Source organism: Thamnophis sirtalis, unplaced genomic scaffold (genome assembly GCF_051295495.1).
Source record: "Thamnophis sirtalis isolate CommonGarterSnake01/CBP01778 unplaced genomic scaffold, rThaSir2_p1.2 scaffold_7, whole genome shotgun sequence".
Classification (NCBI taxonomy): domain Eukaryota; kingdom Metazoa; phylum Chordata; class Lepidosauria; order Squamata; family Natricidae; genus Thamnophis; species Thamnophis sirtalis.
Genome location: NW_028261387.1, coordinates 2,328,181 through 2,346,756, shown reverse-complemented (window position 1 = coordinate 2,346,756; position 18,576 = coordinate 2,328,181). Strand labels below are relative to the sequence as shown.

Below are 18,576 nucleotides of genomic sequence, written 5' to 3'. Positions count from 1 at the left end.
GAACAGAATTCACCTTCTAAGAAAGTGATCAGATGGCTTCAGCATCCAAGTTTGTGGCTCCTCCTCCAGTTACAAGTAGCTTGTAAAAATTGTACAGAATAAATCTACATCTATTCATGTAAAGATATTTCTTTCTTTTTTTTAACGTTATGGGAGGCATACATAGAAACTAACATCTTACATAGTAACATCTTAGTAAACTACTTTCTCAAAAGTTAGTTCTGACAATATATTGAGGACCAACATGAATAAAACAGGTCTGTTCACAAGTTAGTCTACTCATGTGAAATATACAATAGGGACCTATATACCTATTGTGAAATATACAATAGGGAACTATATACCTATTAAAGTCAAGTGCAAGACTTATTCCCCAAAAGAATGATGCAAAATGTGTGTGTGAATACATAAATACATAGATACAAATGGTCTTGAATTATGACCTTTTGCTCAGTGGATGTTTACGGTAGTGCTAAACGAATGGGTAATTATGTCCAGTCCCTGATGTTATGGCCATTGCAGCATCTCTGTGGTCATGTGATCAAAATTTAGGGTTATGGCATCTTAAGACCCTTTGCATCATTCTACGAATTTGTATCCAACATTTCTTGGTTAACAAATATCTCTTCAGATGGAAAATCCTCAGTGTCGCATTGTTTTTCCATAATGACTTCATTATAAAACAAAATTAATTGGTGCAGAAAATCAGATCCTTCTATGAATTTGAGGGTGCATTGTATTTTGCAAAAGGCTGAAGAAGACAGGCAGTTCTGACAAAAAAATAATAATCCCACGCAGTCTGAAGCAGTGACCTGACTGATGGATCATTTCCCAAGGAAGGCTGAAAAGCAGTAAGGGAAATATCCCCTGGCCTCTAGCAAATGGTACATCCACAATTCACCATTTAGCAGCGGCTCAGAACAAAGGCAGGATCAGTATTGACGAAGGGGACAATTATTGTTACTCTGGCCTTGTGGATAGAAAGCATTTTAACAAGGTCGGGAACATCATATATGTCAATGCCAGGTGAGACTGAACCATTGTGGGAAGTGATCACCCAGCCCTCTCCCAGAAAAAAATGAAATATCCTAGGAAATATTGAAAAGGCAGAATGTTTCTCTGGATGTGAAAAGAAGCATGTTTTAAAAGACAGAATAGTTGCCTGTAGCTTCCTGCCCACCCTCACTTTGTCAATAGGCCCATTAAGACTAGCCAGGCTAGCCCACTTTACATAATAAAGACTTCAGCAGCAGCTACAGAAAGGCATGATAATATTGGAACTTTACTCAGCTGAGCACATGGCATCTGAGAGCTCATCCACACAAACCTTGGCAGCAATCCAGCCTGCCAAGCGAGTTACCAAAGTTCTCCAACTTTTAGTCAATGCGTTGACTTCTGCAAGAGGGTCGTGTGCACAAGCAGTCCTTTTTATAGTCTGGAGAGGAGCCTAATGACCAACAGCTGAGCGCAATTACCTCCTGTACTTGCACAACTGTTCCTGATGTCTATTAGCTCTCCGGTGCCGGGCATCCAGGAAGAACTCACTGCTGGCGTCCGGATCACTCTCCCTTGTCTCCTCCTCGCTGGTTCAAGGCTCAGGCCCCTCTTGGTGGCCAAGCAGCCTCTCTGAGCCCTGCTCGGAGTCGGAACCCTGTCCAGGGTCCTCCACATCCTCCATAGCCGACTCATAGGGCCCTTCGCTGTCGGAGTCTGGTGGCAGCTCCAACGGCTCCTGCTGGGCCACAACACACATCATAGCATAGCATAACAACCTAAATAGAGAAACTTGATACTTTCCCCCCGGAATGTCAGGATTTGATACAAGATCGCCGGTTCTTTTCAAGCATTAGAAATAGCATGTGAGCATTCCACTACAGATAACCCTAAATTACATTCACAATTGAGCCCAACTCAATTTTGGTTGCTAAGCAAGAGATTTAAGTGACTTTTGCACCTTTCTTGCCACATGTGTTAAGTGAATCACTGCAGTAACACAGTTGTTAAACCAACCTGGCTTACCCATTGATTTTGTTTGCAGAAGGACCTGATCCAGGAACCCTGCAACTGTCATAAATATGAGTCAGTCGCCAAGGGTCTGAATTTTGATCGGGTGACCACGAGGATGCTGTAATAGTAGCAAGTGTGAAAAACGGCCATAATTCACTTTTTACACTGCTGCTGTAACTTCGAACGGTTGCCACGTTAATTACTGTAAGTTGAGGACTACCAGTAAAACCTTTCCATAATAATATCAAGCAATTGAGAAGCCTTCCTTGATTGGATCTTGTTTCTCTACTAGCTTCCACTTAGGAGAAGACCTTGTAAGAATTTGCTATTAAGGAGTGTTAAATCAGCCCTGTCCCTTGAAAAAAGGCTAAAGGAGGCAATAATCCTATTTTTATTTTTTAATGATGCTCTTTCTAAATTTCAAACAGTTTTAACGAGTTATCTTGCCAGTTACATGTGGCTAAATTTCAGCATTGCCATGTACAAGTTGCAGAAAAAAAGGGCTGAGAAACTGATTGATTTTTTGAGGTTTGCAAGAAAAGCAGTGATTACTATCTTAAAGACTGTTAAAACTCTTTTTGCCACGGCGTGACTGAGTTGCTGTTGCAGAACATGATCTTCATTTTCAATACTCTCTGTCAGCTTCCCAGCCAGACTTGCAAAGCCTTGTTCCCTCTCCCATCCTGCATCACCCATTTATCTCCCTGCTCTGCCTGTTTTGGAAGAAAGGGGAAGGGAGGTTTCTGATCTTCCCTGGAAGCTTCCCATAAGGACACTCAATGGGGAAGCTGGCAGGAATTCAGAAGTCACTCCCACTCCCACTGCTTTTTTGCCTACCTGTGGTCATTCTATTGTTCTATTTAGGTAAGGAAATATCTCCGAAACAATCCCCAAGAGGACACGAGTTGTCTAGTGCCACTTAAAAACTAGAAATAAATGATATATTCAACTCGGTAGACCAGTATTACCAAGTCTCTTGCTGCATTGGATTTTTATGCAAATCGTCATGTGGGTGTGATGAAACAAATTGTAGTAGCAATTGTAATACATTGATGAAAGAAATGTCCTTCTGGGTTCGGCTCCAAGTGGGGAAAAAGACACTGGAGACACGGAGGCTGCTTGGAAAGATGGTTTTAATGGTGGACTGGGCCACATGGCTTGAGCCCTGAACATAAAAGGGGGATCACAGGCTTCAATGTTGGTGGAGAAGAAGAGAAGGGCTGAGGGAGGGGCTTGCTAGGCTTTTTATACCCTGTTTAGTCCCACCTCTCTGTTTCCTGTTCCTGTGTAAGAAATGTATTCTGATTGGTTGTCAGACTCCCATGGGGCCATGCAGCGGCAACTCTCTAGGCTGTGTTTTGAATCCAGGTATGGATGAGTTCTCAGATGCCATGTGGTCAGTTGGGGCCAATATTACCATGGTTTAATCCCATCCCTCCCTGGAGCTGAAGTGGAGAAGCCTTTATTATGTAAAGTGGACTAGCGTGGCCTTCTTAAGGGCCCATTGACAAAGTGGGGATGGGCAGGAAGCTACAGGCAGCTATCCTGTCTTTTAAAACAAGTTTCTTCCTTTTCACATCCAGAGAAATATTCCGCCTTTTCAATATTTCCTAGGATATTTCATTTTTCTGGGAGAGGGGCTGGGTGATCACTTCCTACAGTAGCAAAGACAGAACGTTAAGAAATAACAGAAGAATCCTGAGATTTGAGTTGTTGTTTTTTTTAAAAAAAAGGTCCCTTCAGTTATGTTGGATTCGCACATCACGTTTAGCTGGATGGTGCGGCGGGGGGGGGGGGAGTTCCGTTGATTGTGAGAACCCAAACGTTGCCGGTGGTTCACGGTTGCTGACCCTTATTGCGCCAGCCAGATCAGCCCGGGTTTAATCCGGCGAACCGCCGCTCGGGTTCAGCCGACGTTTCATAGGGTTAATAGACCGATTAGGCCAGTGTTTCTCAACCTTGGCCACTTGAAGATGTCCGGACTTCAACTCCCAGAATTCCCCAGCCAGCGAATGCTGGCTGGGGAATTCTGGGAGTTGAAGTCCGGACATCTTCAAGTGGCCAAGGTTGAGAAACACTGCTTTAGAGGGTGAAAACAGCATTCGCTGGCTGGGGAATTCTGGGAGTTGAAGTCCGGACATCTTCAAGTGGCCAAGGTTGAGAAACACTGCTTTAGAGGGTGAAAACAGCATTCGCTGGCTGGGGAATTCTGGGAGTTGAAGTCCGGACATCTTCAAGTGGCCAAGGTTGAGAAACACTGCTTTAGAGGGTGAAAACAGCATTCGCTGGCTGGGGAATTCTGGGAGTTGAAGTCCGGACATCTTCAAGTGGCCAAGGTTGAGAAACACTGCTTTAGAGGGTGAAAACAGCATTCGCTGGCTGGGGAATTCTGGGAGTTGAAGTCCGGACATCTTCAAGTGGCCAAAGTTGAGAAACACTGGATTAGGCAACGTTTCGCAGAGACGGAGGAGAGCGAGCGAAACCCCCTCCCGCTCAGCAGCCGGGCTCCCGCCCGTATGAGCCTCCCCACGAGAGCGTGGGCGGGGCTTCCTGCGTCTTCTTGCGGCACCTACGTCACGAGTCAGCTCGGCACGAAAGGCGGCCGCAAACCTGCAAGGCCGGGGGCGGGGCCTGGAGAGCCGAGGGGCGGGGCTTGCGTGCCGGCCTTTGAATGGCCGCGGAATGATTCCCCCCCCCTCTCCTTTTTCCCCTCACAGAGCCAAGATGGCGCCGGCAGCGGCCGCGAGCGGCGACCGGGGGCTGAAGAGTCTGGTGTGGCAGAGTGAGTGCCCGAAGCCCCGGCTACTTCCTTCCCTTCCGCGCGGCTCTCCTCCTTCCCTTCCGCGCTGAGCCGAGCCCGCGGAGCCCGGTTTGCAAACGACGGGCCTTAAGGCGGGCGTCCTCTTTTTGCCTTGGCACGGTCGGGGGACGATGCGGAATCGGTCTTCGTGAGGCGAACAAGTTAGAAGGGAGGGAGGCGGCTGGGAAGAAGGGGCGGCGGCGGTGGTGGTGGCGGACGCCTGTCGTTTGGGGTCGCGGCGCCGCTGTGTGTGGAGCCCTCAGTGCGGCTGCATCTTCTCGAGGGGTCGAGGCGAAGCTTTTATTTTATTTTTCCCCGCTTCGGGAAGCGCTTCACCTGCTATATGGATGTGTAAGCAGGTGGCCGTCTTTTTAAAAGTCCGCTTGCCAGACTTTCCCTCGCACGGCCGCCCCTTTTCGCCTGGGTCCCTCAGAGGGTCACCCTGGGACGCTTCTCCTCCGGCGGTTTTTAAGGCTGCGTTTCAAAAGGTCGCCCGGTGTCTTATTAAAAATATAATATACTGAGTTCCAGCTGTGGAAATGGCTTTGACTGACACGCTGACTCTGGGCTCTCATATATCACACACACACACACACACACACAACACACAGACAACACACCCATCCACCGTCTTTCAAATTCATCCCCATCCTTGGTAGGGATGGAGGGAGCCTGGTGCTGTATGTATTAAAATATAATATACTGAATTCAGCTGTGGAAATGGCTTTGACTGACACATTGACTCTGGGCTCTCATATATCACACACACACACACACACACAACACACAGACAACACACCCATCCACCGTCTTTCAAATTCATCCCCATCCTTGGTAGGGATGGAGGGAGCCTGGTGCAGTATGTATTAAAATATAATATACTGAGTTCCAACTGTGGAAATGGCTTTGACTGACACGTTGACACACAACACACACAGACACACAACACACACAGACAACACACCCATCCACTGTCCTTTAAATCCATTCCCATGTATTAAAATATAATATACTGAGTTCAGCCCTGGAAATGGCTTTGACTGACACGTTGACTCTGGGCTCTCATATATCACACACACAACACACAACACACACACAACACACAACTCACCCAGACAACACACACCCATCCACCGTCTTTTAAATCCATGCAATCCTTGGTAGGGATGGAGGGAGCCTGGTGCTGTATGTATTAAAATATAATATACTGAATTCAGCTGTGGAAATGGCTATGACTGACACATTGACTCTGGGCTCTCATATATCACACACACAACACACACACACAAAACACACACAACACACACACGGTCTTTTAAATCCATCCCCATCCTTGGTAGGGATGTAGGGAGCCTGGTGCAATATGTATTAAAATATAATATACTGAATTCAGCTGTGGAAATGGCTTTGACTGACACATTGACTCTGGGCTCTCATATATCACACACACAACACACACACACAAAACACACACAACACACACACGGTCTTTTAAATCCATCCCCATCCTTGGTAGGGATGTAGGGAGCCTGGTGCAATATGTATTAAAATATAATATACTGAATTCAGCTGTGGAAATGGCTTTGACTGACACATTGACTCTGGGCTCTCATATCACACACACAACACACAACCACACACACAAAACACACACACACAACACACACACACGGTCTTTTAAATCCATGCACATCCTTGGTAGGGATGGAGGGAGCCTGGTGCAATATGTATTAAAATATAATATACTGAATTCAGCTGTGGAAATGGCTTTGACTGACACGTTGACTCTGGGCTCTCATATCACACACACAACACACAACCACACACACAAAACACACACACACAACACACACACAGGGTCTTTTAAATCCATCCCCATCCTTGGTAGGGATGGAGGGAGGCTGGTGCAGTATGTATTAAAATATAATATACTGAGTTCAGCTGTGGAAATGGCTATGACTGACACGGAGTCCTTCGGGATTGGGCGGCATACAAATTCATTAAATCTTGAATCTTGAATAATAACAATAATAATAACAGCATTGACTGTGCTTTTTTTCTCATCTCTCTCTCTCTATCTCTCACAGACACACACACACACACACACACACACACACACACAGAGGGTCTTTTAAATCCATGCCCATCCTTGGTAGGGATGGAGGGAGGCTGGTGCAGTATGTATTAAAATATAATATACTGAATTCACCTGTGGAAATGGCTTTGACTGACACATTGACTCTGGACTTTTTTTTTCTCATATCACACACACAACACACCCACATCACACCCATCCACTGTCTTTTAAATCCATTCCCATCCTTGGTGTAGGGATGGAGGGAGCCTGGTGCAGTATGTATGATCCAGCTCTGGGGCAGGTTGCTACTGCAGTGGTAGAGAAAATGATAAATCAGATATCTGGGTGCCTTAGGATGGGGAAAGAGATATTTCAATTTCAAGATAGAAATTGATGGATGTTGTTTTAGAACTGGCATTTTGGAATTTTAATTTCTCTGCACGTGGCTTTTCGGGAAAGCAGAAGAGATTAACAAATGAGAATACTAGCATCCCCTGCAAGCAGCCACCTCATAGATCTGATTTCAGTTTGCTTCCCTAACTCTGAATTGTACAATGCAGTTGAAAATTGACCTAGTTTATCTGCTATGATTGCTCTAGATAAAAAAAATGTCATCAATCCACCTACTGTATCCTGAGCTCCTTGAAGGCGAGGAGCATAAATTAATTTTAATAAACGTTCTGTGGGACCTTTAGGGTTTTTTTTTTTAATGGTTGCATGGAAATACGGTTGATCAAGGTTCAGGCATATGTGGAATACATCATCCATACCAGGTTCTTTTATTTTATTTTATTCTTTTATTTTGACAGTTCTTATCCTGGAATGGATGAAGCTATTGAATTGTATGCCTAACTAAATGGGTGGGGCCTGATGGTTGATTTAAAGTTCAGATCTTATTTGGATTTATTTTCAAAGCTCTGCGTACAAGATTGTGCTATGTAGGCTTCCAACTTGGTCATCTCTTTTGAAACTAAAGATAGGGGTCGTACTTGAAGGATTGATAAGCGAAAGGGTCCTTTATCTAATTGTGCCCTGTGGAATGCATTTGTGGTATTTATACATATTTCTTATTATTGCCTTTTGAGGAAAAGTAATGAAAATATGTTGCACGCAAATCAGCATGGTTATGGCATTGTTTTTTTCTGATCTTATTGCTTTTACTTCTGGTATGATTTAATGTTTCCTTTCTTTAAAAAAAAATTGTGACCCATCAGCCGTGTTCACGTAACATGCTTACCTTAATTTAATTGTGCTTTATTAAATGAGTGCCATAATAGCAAAGATATTAAGATATCTCAACATACATATTTACAAGAATTGCTCCTTTCCTAGTATTTATACATTCATTTGATATAGATTCCTTTAAAAAAGGGAATCTTTTGCTGGTTTAGACTGGAAGAAATTATTTACCTGTTAATCATAAATTTGGAGAAGCGTTAACATCGATTTTAATTAACCGTTTAACCTTTCTACTCTGAAAAAATTTGAAGTAAGAATTGTTAATTACAGGCATTTCCAGCCCTATTTAACTCCGTAGGAAAAACAGGCACATGCTTACCTTCAGAAATGAACTTGAAAAAATCCCCAGGGGGGATGGAGTAAGAAGTTATTGCTTCCTCTCAGACCAATTTGTTCACTCATGCTTGTTCCCTTTCTGTTCTGCATTCCAATATATGAGCCCAAATGGATATTTTGCGGATAAAGGCTAATAACGTTTTTGCCCTTATGATAAATTGTAAAGTGAAATATTAATGGTCGAAATTTTATAGTAAATTTAGAAAAATAACCACTGCCAAGAGAAACAGTGCTTGCTATAAATTCATTTAATTTCACCGACAGTAAAGCCAAAATGCATTTACCTCCGGGAAGTTTGAAAGAAAAGATCTGGAAGAATAATTACGATTTTGTGTAAAGATTAAGGATACAGAATTATATGGAGCATGGATTTTCAATCCTTTTTTACACCAGAGAACTGTTACAAACATCTTTGGAAACCCTTATCAAGGGTGTGTTTAACCGAGTGTCAACTGAGAAGCCTCATCACCCTTTCCCTTAGTGACTAAGGAAAGAGCTAGAGGGGGAAAAAACTGCAAGAGAGTAAAATATTTGTTTCCCCTTAGTTTCATGGAACCCATTCAAATTCTTGCCAAATCCCAGGTTTTTAAAAAAAACACCTAGTATAGAACTTTAATTTAGAAATTATTATAGGAAAGTTTCAGTTGCAAGAATAAAAAATCCTTTATGATAATTACAGTTTCCATATGATGCATTTAAATACATAAATATAACATAGTAGGTAAAAAGGGGAAATGAACAAAACCCCATTTGTCTGATAAAAGCATATGCTGCTGTGTTTGGCACTTGGTTGTTGTTTTTCAATAATCATAACCTACATTCTGGATGCAAACATCCTGAAAATAATATTAAAAACCAAGGAACTGATTCTTTGATATGTTGTTGCACAAACCATATTTGTGATCTAAAGTAACAAGCTATGAGTTGTCTTGCAACATCTACTAAGTTTGTTTAGGCATATTTTTTTAATATTACTCTATCGAATTTAAAGATGCTTGGCATATAGTGCATATATTCATGATTTTAAAGACAGGTCTTTATCCTATTTATAAATGGGTACGTTTATATTCATTTTATATATTCCATGATTTTTGTATTTATAAGATCATGTAAAGGTCAATTTTATGAGACCAACTTAATGATTTTAGGATTTATAAAATATAAATTTATAAAATATAACCGACTTGATAGAATTATACCATTGTTTTGTTTTTCTAGTGAAAAAAGATAAAAGAAGGTTAAAGCTTGACTTAAGACTCAGTAGTAATTATATACCTGAATTTACAGGAAATATACCTGTTTTTGTTTTGAATACGGTGACTTCATTTGCATGACATACTAGCAGTAGAGGTCAGTGGATGTGTCTACTACTTCGTAAAATTAAGTTTAGTTCTTTGTAATTCAAGATAGGGACTGTTTCAGATTCACTTAGAACAGTAGATCTCAAGTTACAGAGCTCTTATATAGGTTCCTTATCCCAATTCTACACTGATAGTTCATGCAAACAGTGATTTTTTTATTCTAGTCTTGACCTAAAGTTATTTGTGCTTGCCCTGCAAATCTGGAATTGGAACCCAGAAGATGTGAAAGCCATGCTTTCCTATTTCTATCTATGTTCAAATAAGTCACATTTAATTAGAATATTAGGATAAGGTGCCAACATAATAAGAATTATTGTTTTTACAGTACTTTGTACTACTGTACTACAACACACTTTGTAATGCTGACCAGCTTAATTCTTTAATGTTACATATTACTTTGTATGGGAATATTATTTTTAATGTAGTTCATTTCTAATTAAAACCTTTCTTCTCTATTATTTCACTTTAACCATAGTAATAATATTTTTTTTCTTTTAGAACTAAAAGCATCAGTGTTTGATGACTGTAGAAAAGAAGAAGAATGGAAGGTAAGAAAAAATTATTGAACTGGTTTATCTATGACTTATATAGTATATTTTAAAAATCATTTATTCAAGGTACATCTCAATGTGTAATGGAAAATGTTAGTGGTAATTGGAAGTTTTTGTAGGAATGTAATGGGTCCATAGTTCTTTGGAGGAGGTCCTATGGTTATAACTGCTAATCATCTGCATTATTGATCACTTATTGTGGCATCTTCATCAAGGTCTATAGGAATTACTCTGCTTGGGATAGCTTGCTGGAACTCCTGTTGGATCTGCGTCTGGAGCTATAGGGGGCAGTAGGGAGAACAGCAACACTGAGGGTGGTTGTAATGGTACGGTTGAAATTGGCAGGGGCTGTTTGGAGATACAACTGTTAGAGTGACATCAGAGAAGAACCTCTCCTTCATAGCAGCATGGATGTGATTTGTTCCTGTGACACCTGATTGGCAGGGTAGATGGACTGTAGAACTGTGTTCTTTCACTTGTGTTGACAGTTGAGAATTGTTGCAGGAGTTATCTGGTAGTTGTGTGAAAATACCACCCAGTATCTTGTGGCATGTCAGGGTGCTTAAAGCACAGTCACCTTCTTATTCTGTCAGTATCTCAGGGTCCAGAAAGAAGAAGCAGTGATTTCCTCTATTCCAATTCACAAGAGGGGTGAAGAAGTTTGATCAGTCAACAGAAAAGGCCTTGAATAGTGCATAGTTGGGCTGAGGCTGTGCTATTCTGTCTCCTAGTGTATAAGGAAAAATTGGAAATTATTCCTGAAGGAGTAGTATTTATCCCAATGTACAAAAGGTCTCAACCCTATATGACTTTAAGGAAGTAATTAAGACCTGTCTCTTGAGATCAGGATGAATTGGATTCCAGTTGAGGAAGATTTCATTTCTGATTGCCATTTTAATAAAATATGTATTGACTGATTATGCTTTGCTCATCTTATTTATACACTGCCCAGAGTCACTTGGTTTGAGTTGGGTGCCCCTATAAATGCTATAATAAACAAATAAATCAAAGGGTTGGTAGGTAATTCTTATTGAAGAACCACTTGTTTAACAGCATTCAAAGTTACAATGCTGCTGAATGATGAGAACTAATGACAGGTCCTTATACTTATAGCCATCCTAATGTCCCTGCATCATGTGATTATTATTTGTGACTTTTACTGCTGTTTTCTGACAGACAAAGTCAATAGGGAAGCCAGCAGAAAGTTACAAATGGCAACCACATGACGGGGACACTGTGGCTGCACAGGATTTATTTAACAATGGCAAATGGGATTGATGCAACTACCATCTTAAGTTGTTATAGTCACCTGAAGTCACAGGGGAGGGGTCGTGTGTGGGTGTGCCCCACCCATAATACTGTGCACACGACACCACCACCCCGCACATGCGCACATGACCAGCCTGAAACACACGCACATGTTTTTGGCACACTTTTTCTGCCCTCCCCAGGCTCCAGAGGCTTTCTAAGAGCCTGGGGAGGGTGACAACAGCCTCCCCCGCCCCCTGGAGGCCCTCTGGAACCTTCAGGAGCTTCCCTGAAGCCTCCAGAGGGCAAAATACTTGCCCTTCGGCCAAACTGGAAGTTTGGGAACGGACTTCCACTTTGGCCGTAGGGCTGTTTTTCGCCCTCCAGAGCCTTCAGGGAAGGCTCCGGAAGGTTCCAGAGGATGGAAAACGGCCCTATGGCCAAACTGGAAGACTGTTCCTGACCTTACGGTTTGCCCCTTAGGGTCACTTTTTCACACTCCGAAGGCTTCAAGAAAGCTTCAAGAAAGCCTCAAAAGAACACCAGTCAGCTGCCCAGTGTGCGCATGCGCGCTGGAGCTGACAGGGCAATGCCTTGAATGCCCTAAAAAATGGCGCCACGTGCCACCCGTGGCACGCATGCCATAGGTTCGCCATCATGGGACTAGATATTTGTGTCAAGTAGTTATCTAATGTTTCTCTGTACAGGTAATCTTTGACTTTGACCAGTCATTGAATATAACAGCTTCAGAACAGGTGCCTTTCAGCTCGTAAAGCACTTCCACCTGTCATAAGATATCATGCCAGCCCCTCCCCCCAGTCACATTTGGAATGTTTAGCAACCTGTTTGCTTTTACAACCAGGTATTGAATGCCTGTGATTATGTAATTGCCATTTGCAATATTCTCTGCTGGCATCCCCAGAAAGTCAATTGGAAAGCGGGTAGAGAAGGTTTGCGGCCGGGTGATTCATTCCTCCCAGTGTGCTAAGGGATTTCCTCTCCCTTCCTCTTGAAGGGAAGTGAAATCTTCCTGTATGTTGTAAGAATAGGTGAAAACACTGAATCCTAGGGAAGGCCAAAGTTCTGAGCCTTTCAAAATGTTGGCCTTCGGTAGCTTGCTAGCATTTGTTTCCTTTTTCCCTTCCCCTCCGAAGGGGAAAACACTAATGAAGGCCAGCATTAATGTTAGCCTTCCTTTCTTGGTGTGCTAGAGGAATTGACCTCAGATCTCGTGAAAATACTAGCAAATGTTCTCCCCGCTTTGCTCAAAGACCAAGATTCTGGGCCCAATTGTGGTAGTAAATGAAAGGCTATCTGTAATTCAAGGCAAAATTAAATGTGAATAGATTATTAAAATACAATATACCGATACCTAGATTTGGGGCAGCTGTTGAATTATTGGAGTGAGGTACATCTCTATAGATATCTGAAGGGAAGTCCAGATGCTCAGTTTGGAAGTGTGTCAATTCTTTTATATGAAGTAAAGTAAACAAAGATGTTATTACAGATACTAATGCCAAACAAATATAACATAATTCAATTTATTGTGTGGCAAACACTCAATGTATTTATTTTGTAAATTAAAACATTTTAACCAAACAAATGAAGTATACCTTTAAGATGTATACTCTTTTGAAACAGAACAGCTGTTTTTTACTTAAACAAATAGCTGGATAGCATGGTAAGCCAAATTCAGCCAATCCAGGTTTTTTTCCCCCCACTACATGGAATATACAGATTTAGTTTTATTTCTTCCATGGTAACAATATATTTGTTTCTGGACCCAATCATGGCATTCACTTTTATTTTAAAAAAATTGGACCAGGATTTTTGATACATGACCTAATCTTTCACATGCATGCATCCAAGCATCTAAAATCTATTTTATTATTGTCCAACATAAACATGAATTAAATTGGCATGGAGCTGAGTATTCTGATACAATGCCACAGTTGTGAAATCACAGTTGGGAGACCCACATGATTCCATTGTATTTGAATCTACTTTTACTTTTTCTTAGTAATAGAATCTGAATTGGTGGATCTTTAAAGCAAATATATTCATTAACGTGCTCTTGTGAGACATGAAATTACAGTTTATTTTTATAGTGTTTCTTTAATGTAATCCTGCTGTTGCATACACATTGGTTTCATTTGCGCATTATGCTAAAGAAAGATTTATCCATGATTTGTTGAATAAAGTATTGTTGTTTGGATTGTATAATACATAAAATCCATATTATGGTTTAGCATAATGTCTGAATCTAGCTAGCATTATTAAATTTATATGTTGCCCATCTTGCTATTAAGAATTGTTTAAATACTGTAGATTATGTACTTGTATACACTTGAGGAATTAAAAGTTTGGTGTGTACATTTTGTCTCTGTAAAAGGTACATGAGTGAAAGATGTAGTAGTCGAAATTGACTTCAGCGTAAGCTCATTCTAATATTGATAGTAGATGTAATTCCTTGAGGAATATGAGAAAGAGCCATAGCCAAGGCAAGGGTCAGATAATTGATTTGGCATTCTGGCATTGTAATCCTGTAATAAAAAGTATTTTTAATATTCATGACTTTGTTGTTCAAGTTCACTCAACCTCAAAGTTACCAAAATGTAATTTGAAGTCTAACATGGTACTCAGTTGTCTGAACTATTGATTTGATTTTCACTTTTATTTATGAAGATAATTCTTCTAGATGACTTTACTACCAGGCTGCTGTCATCATGTGGTAAAATGACAGACCTACTTGCAGAAGGGATAACTTGTAAGTATCTGCTAAGCAGAATTAATCACCTTGGCATAGTTTTGGCAAACTAAAAACTGTATTCATTTATTTTAAATAATTATATTAAGAATTATAAATAGAAAGAATAAAAGCTAATAAAAATGGAAGGAGATGGATATTAAAAAAAGAAAAAAGAGCAAAAAGAAAGGAAAAACAAAAAGAATGCCCCCCTTCATACCAACAAGTAAAACAATGTTAATAGCTTTAAATACAACATAAACTCTTTTCATCACATAACTCCTCTCTTAACAACAAAAGGTCAAAAATCTTGTCATTTCTTCTTTATCCGCAAAAATCTAGTAAGAGAAACCAGATATAGCTAATTTGATATTTTAACTTTGATTGAGTAAGCCAACCTTTTATTCCTTCCCTGAATTTTTAGGAGTCTTAATTTTTAACCTTTTCAATAAGAGTCTCAGAATTTGTTTTTTGTTCATCTTTTTTTAAACTAAAAATATTTGAAAGTTTTAATAGGCTTCTTTATTCATACAATAAGTAAAACTTGTCCTTTCGCACTTTTTTTGTCTCTTTTCATAAAATTCTTCAAGATCTTAACTGTACTCTTTTGTAGATACAGTAAGAAAAAGCTATCCAAATCATTTTTTTTAATTTAATAGTTCTACATTTCCCTTAAAGGAGTAAGACATTTGTAACTTTTGTTTCAGTATATGGTACATCTTTCTCCATATGCTTTTCATTGGTTTAAGCCCACCTTCAAATTAATTTCAAAATTAATTGTTGTACCTTGTTCTTCTGTAATTTCATTGTACTGTACATGTACTGCCTCTCATATCAAGTAATTTTGCAGGCCAGTCTTCAAAAACATCTATTAAGGATTTTTGTTCCTTTTTAAAATTTATTTGTAAACAATACAAATTTATTACTGTATATCTCTTGTGTCAAACTTTCTAGGTTTTCCATTATCATGCTTTTTCTCTAAAAAACCCCAAACAATCTTCATTTCCCACAGGAATGATTCTTCTAATAAATTCAAAACTATGATTCAAAATCCATATGGACCGTTAATTTGTTGTTAACTTTTCAAACTCCATATTCTAAATTTCCTTGCTGGTAATCAAAAAAAAAACAAAAAAAAAAAACTAGAGCTTTTAAAATCATATTGAAACCATATTTCTTCCAAAAGACAACTCACCTGGTGAACTCAGTGAAACCTTGCCAATTTGAAAGGCCGTAATCTTTCCAGTAGAATTTTAAAAAGTCCAAAAGTGAAGAAAGAAATGAAGCTGAATAGAGCTTTGTGTCCTTAAAAGGGTGTGTTATGGTATAGGATTGATGTAATCCTCAACTCCCAGCCACTCAATTTATAAGCCAGCTGTAAAATAACAGTCCCTGCAGTCTATTCACAAGGAATAGCTATCTGGAGTCACAGGAGCTATCTAGTGATTTTTCCTTCCTCCAGAGAGGTTTCATCAATCTGGATCCAGCATTCAGTTCCAACTCTCAATTTTTTAAAAAAATCTAGCAACTTATACCTTAGTTCATCTTGTATTTACATATGTTAGTATTTTAAAGTTAGCATGCAAATGCAACTCTTATAATTAATATCTTATTTTGCAGCCGTGGAGAATGTTTACAAAAACCGTGAGCCAGTCCCGCACCTGAAAGCCATTTATCTTATTACGCCTACAACAAAGGTTAGTTTCCAGAAGAATAATTCTTTTTTTTATTCTGTTTTAAGGCAAGCCAAGAAAAAAAAAAACCACAAGCAAGAAATGTGTGGGCAGTTAATTGAATTTTTTTATTTTTTTTGTAATGCAAGGAGAGAGAGTTCTAAACATAGTTCTAGTCAAAGCATATCACAACATGGTAGCCATTTCCAAGATCTATCACTTGACCCAAGTCCCATACACTTCCTATGGAGGGGAATTCTCAGCAGTAGCGGGAGTATGTTTAGGTTGGATGGACGGGTTTTAATAGCAATAGCAATAGCAATTGTTAGACTTATATACCGCTTCATAGGGCTTTCAGCCCTCTCTAAGCGGTTTACAGAGTCAGCATATTGCCCCCAACAACAATCTGGGTCCTCATTTTACCCACCTCGGAAGGATGGAAGGCTGAGTCAACCTTGAGCCTGGTGGGATTTGAACAGCTGAACTGCTAAACTGCAGTCAGCCTGAAGTAGCCTGCAGTGCTGCATTTAACCACTGCGCCACCTTGGCTCTTGCCTAATGTTACTAGTGCTTTGCCATATGTCTGCTTCTCCTTACTTTATGTAGGGATCATGGCATTACATTATGGTTACATATTTATATACTTGCTCACTGATGGCTTAAGTTCTAATTTAAGGTACCTGAGAGACCGCCTCCTGCCGATTACCTCCCATAGACCGATTAGATTTCACAGGTTAGGTCTCCTCCGGATTCCATCCGCCAGCCAATGTCGGCTGGCGACTCCCCGGGGGAGAGCCTTCTCTGTCGCAGCTCCAGCCCTCTGGAACGACCTCCCCGTGGAGATCCGGACCCTTACTACCCTCCCGGCCTCCTTCCGCAGAGCCGTTAAGTCCTGGCTGCTCCAGCAGGCCGGGGGGGCTCTCGAAATATCCAGCCCCACGGAAACTGTGACTGTTGTGTATTTTAAAGTGTTGTTTTGTGTATTTATCCCCTTCCCTTGTTTATTGTAAGCCGCCCGGAGTCCTTCGGGAGTGGGCGGCATACAAGACCAATAAACTCAAACTCAAGGTCTATTCAAGGCTATTTCTTTCTTGACAATATGTTTAGATTCAGCAGTTGGTAAACATAGATTAGTATAGGAAGATATTTCTTTTTGCATCCCCTACATACATTATTTATTTGTTTGCTGTAGAGTCATAAACTCTACATCCTTAACCTTGCAGCAGGTGTACGGTTTTCTAATTCCCATCATGTGCTGAGTACATAGAAGAATGTAGAAGACCTGCCATTAAGGAGAGGACTGATAGAATTTAAGGCCATTTTTAAAAAATACCTGTTGGTTTTCTATTTGTGACAGATGTCCGATTTCAAGCCCTTGCTAAATCCTACACATAATGCTAGATTTAATTATCCCCAGAGATGCCTTTCAGCTATTCCAACTTTTTTTCCCCATCATTCAGTCTGTAGATGGACTTATAAATGACTTTGCAAGTAAATCAGCCAGCAAGTACAAAGCGGCCTATGTCTACTTCACTGACTGTAAGTATTTACAGATTGAAAAAATAACTGATCTTCAATTATAACTGTTAGTGTAAATGAGAGAACGGCATTTTCATTTACTGTTAAAATTGGGTGAGGGTGATTAAAACAAGGAACATTTAACTATTTGTAGACTGTCAGGGTGGTAGTAGATTATTGGAGCTTCACATGACACTGAAGAAATTATTCTATTTGGGAAATCTAAACAATACTAACATGAGTCATAAGGGTTTGCATGTTAGCTTGGAACAATAGTCGCATGCAGAAGAATTTACTTTCATTTTCTACACATATCTGCTGACTTGGTTAGCTATTTTGATGGAATTCTCTAATGAAAAAACAGCATGGGCTACATTGGGCTACAATTAGGATATGAAATTGTCTGACAAACCCTAATATTCCAGTATGAAAATAATTGATTAAATATTTTAGTCTGCAAATTGGCCTGTTTTGTTTTTAAACTACAGGGAGTCCTTCACTTAGGACCACAATAGAGTCTGGAATTTTGTAGTCGTTGCAGTCCTAAGTCGGGACACTATATGACCGGACTTGACTTTACAATTACTTTTAAGGCAATTGTTAATCGTTTTACCATAGTCATTAAGCAATTGACGTGTCATAAATCAAAATCAAAATTGAAATAAGTTTTTTGCAAGAAAATGGCAAAGCATGCATGTGAAAGATTAGGTCATATATCAAAAAGTCAAGAAAGATCTGTAGTTTGCAACTATGTATGGAATATTTTGCATAAACTGAAAGTAGCTATGGAAAAATGCATCATATTTGCAAGATATATTTCAGTATTTTTAACTGACAGGGTGATGCATTTTACTTGTTGCAGAAAAACTGAAAACATGTAATATATTATATTTCCCATTTTAGTTTGTGATGACAAACTTTTCAATAAAATGAAGTCATCTTGTTCGAAAGCTATCAGAAGATGCAAAGAAATTAATATTAACTTCATTCCTAATGAATCTCAGGTAAAGTTAATACTCT

At 40.0% G+C, this 18,576-nt stretch overlaps 1 protein-coding gene across 1 annotated transcript in view; it reads left to right on the top strand.

The window, feature by feature from the left end:
- The first annotated feature begins 4,674 nt into the window (after window positions 1-4,674).
- Window positions 4,675-18,576, top strand: part of STXBP3 (syntaxin binding protein 3) — a 36,363-nt gene continuing 22,461 nt past the window's right edge. Inside the window, exons 1-6 of the mRNA XM_014066819.2 lie at window positions 4,675-4,789; window positions 10,319-10,368; window positions 14,305-14,386; window positions 15,986-16,062; window positions 17,499-17,577; window positions 18,460-18,560. Coding sequence (XP_013922294.2) covers window positions 4,690-4,789; window positions 10,319-10,368; window positions 14,305-14,386; window positions 15,986-16,062; window positions 17,499-17,577; window positions 18,460-18,560 — 489 coding nt within the window. The 5' untranslated portion in view covers window positions 4,675-4,689. The remainder of the gene's footprint in view (window positions 4,790-10,318; window positions 10,369-14,304; window positions 14,387-15,985; window positions 16,063-17,498; window positions 17,578-18,459; window positions 18,561-18,576) is intronic.